At 55.6% G+C, this 2,566-nt stretch overlaps 1 protein-coding gene across 1 annotated transcript; it reads right to left on the minus strand.

The window, feature by feature from the left end:
- Positions 1 to 1,119: 1,119 nt before the first annotated feature.
- On the minus strand, positions 1,120 to 2,478 carry SPRG_18197 (hypothetical protein; the record flags this gene model as incomplete). The annotated part of the gene is made up of 8 exons (XM_012357633.1): positions 1,120 to 1,250; positions 1,306 to 1,485; positions 1,536 to 1,762; positions 1,814 to 1,913; positions 1,968 to 2,013; positions 2,081 to 2,142; positions 2,187 to 2,390; positions 2,442 to 2,478. Coding segments are annotated over 8 exons (987 nt in total), but the record flags the coding sequence as incomplete, so codon positions are not given.
- Between the last annotated feature and the right edge of the window lie 88 nt (positions 2,479 to 2,566).

Consider the following 2,566-nt stretch of genomic DNA (forward strand, 5'->3'; position numbering starts at 1 on the left):
CGCACGGAGGTCGGCGGCCTCGGCGTCGCGCGTGCGTCCAGGCCACCTGTGGTCGGCCTTAACGCCCGTGTCGGCGTGCACATTAGATTGTTTCGAAGCGCCTCCGAGAGCAGACGTAACTGTCGAAGCGGCGGCGTTACGAGACGAGGAGTTGGAGGAGCGAGCGGCGGCGGCAGAGGTAGTCATCAGTTGCGTTTGTTTAGCCCAGAGTGGCTTTTTAAGGACTGCTGGGTTGGTGGTGCGAACGGCTGTTAACCGAGTGGTCGCTGATTCGAACCCAGCTGAAGGAGTCTTTTTTTTCCTGCTACAGATTGTACCGGTATGCCAACCCGTTACCCTTCTACCAGCCATTATACGGCCCTGTAAAGATTTATAAGGCGCTGGTCTGCCAACGTCGACTTCAACTCGAGATGCCTTTTTTTACAAAAATGTCGTACGGATAGGGGATGGAGTTGATTCCGGATCAACTTTCGTTGCATGCAGACGAGCTCTGGTATTTATCGCACAATGGCGGGGCGCGCAACGCGAGTCAAACAAGGCGCCTGTGCATCGCAAGGTGACCAAGAAGGCCGTCACCAAGAAGGCTGCCACCAAGAAGGCTACATACTGTACACGACGCTGCCGCCTGCTGCCATGCCACCGCCCACGCCACCTCCAGCGGTCACGACGCCAGACGTTGGTGTCCAAGGCCGCAACGGTTTCCGAGGCCATGCCTTGTTCCGCCTGAAAAGCGCGCTCCAAGGAACGCCATCCCGCAGTGGTTATTGGAAGCTGAATCCAATAGGGAGCACGACTGGCGAGGACCTTGGAAAATGCTCGCACAACGTAGATACACCGCGACTTGGTCATACCGAGAGCACTTCCTGTCTCGCGGTACCTCGCCCTCGCTGGCGAGGAATTACAGCAGTATGGCAACCTTCTTGGCGAACGAATGCGTGGACTTGCAGAATTTTTGCAAATTAACGGCTTAAAAGCCGTATATATTTCGACACATTACGTTTCCCAAGAGGCTATTTGTGCAAACACATCTTTGTACAATGCGGCAGCAGTATTGTCCCAGTGCGTGCCACAGAGATGGTTTTTCCCCTCAATAAGTCGCGTGTACCATTTGCCTTGGACCATCCCTCGGCTGGCTTCGAGATCAGTAACACTGCCGCTGTCATCCGAGTCATCCGAGTCTGACCGTGGGTAGCGCATTGAGACGGTGTTGACAACCCCATCGTTGTGCGCCCAGTGATCGCTCTCGAACCCTATCCATGCGCTTTGGAACCGCGTATAATCAAGTACGAGCGAGCATAACCGTACCGTCGTACAATGCGTCGGCATCAAGACCGCGTGTGAACGCATGGAGAAGGTACGAAAGCACTGATAGGCTGTGTCCGGTGTCCGTGGCCTTTGTAGCGATACTCAGCAGATGCACCTTGTCCATGTCAACGAGCATTTCGTTCTTGCGCAGACGTGCAGCGGGTAGAATATCGTAGAAGGCTACGGCGTACACGATCATCATCCAGTACAACTGCAGCAGTGGAGCATACCGAGGTCTCGGCTCGTGTACATGTCGTTCGCGCGTGAAAACACCCAGGACCATGATGGATGACGCGTCCACTGTGGCATCCCGAGGTCGTACACGGATTTGAGCCACGGCGCATAAAACTCTTGGCACTTCCAAAGCACCGTGAGGGCCGTGCCCACCACGTAGCCTGCGCTGCAGTACGACAAACCCTTCTCGACGTCGCCACCAAGCAAATTGCCCAATGTCGACCTAAGATAGGCACACATAAACCACATCCATCGTGCGGACGAAATGGCATACCCGGTCAACGGTCCACAGATGCTCACAATGCCCTTCACCCACTTGTGGTTCGAGCCGACGTGGAATGCGTCTTTGCACAGCAACTGGTAGAGCTCGATAGCTAGACGCATAATTGTTAGCATCCCATGCACGTGGCATCGAGTTGCGTGCGTACCCGTCGTGGCGCCAAGGCTGTGCCCGGTCAAGTGCACAGGGTTATGCTAGAGTCAAGGCAGAGAGCACATCAACAGAGACCAAGAGTTGGTGATGTTGAGACGCTTGAATTACCTCGCTCCAGCTGGGGTGCAATGCCATGGCTTTCGAGTACGTGGCACCGAAGCGCAAGTGACCTACGCGGGTGGGAAATTTGATGTGCAGAATGTCGCCATCGTACCGCAGGCCGCGGCGTGGGCTTCGCCGTAGTCGACGATGCCACCAAAGAGCTGGTAAAAGGCCTCGCACGCGCGGTCGTGGTCGGACGAAACCTTGCCAACGTCGACAATGATGTGGTTGGGATTCAGCTCGTCTAGAGCACCCTTCGGCCAGTAGGACGGCAGGCTGTTGAAGAGCGGTGACGTCTTGCCCCAGCCCATTGCCCCTGGAGAAAGAGGGCAATGGAGCTTCGCGTTCTTTGCATGAAGAGGCATACCGTGGATGAAGACGACGGGGTGCTTGGTCGCTGGCATCTTCTCTGGTTTTTGTCAAGTGATCCTGCTGATCACCCATGCTGGAGACTTCATCGGCCTTCGTTTCAGTGCCACACTTTCCCGACTT

The sequence above is a fragment of the Saprolegnia parasitica genome (assembly GCF_000151545.1).
Source record: "Saprolegnia parasitica CBS 223.65 unplaced genomic scaffold supercont2.1038, whole genome shotgun sequence".
Taxonomy (NCBI): Eukaryota; Oomycota; class Saprolegniomycetes; order Saprolegniales; family Saprolegniaceae; genus Saprolegnia; species Saprolegnia parasitica.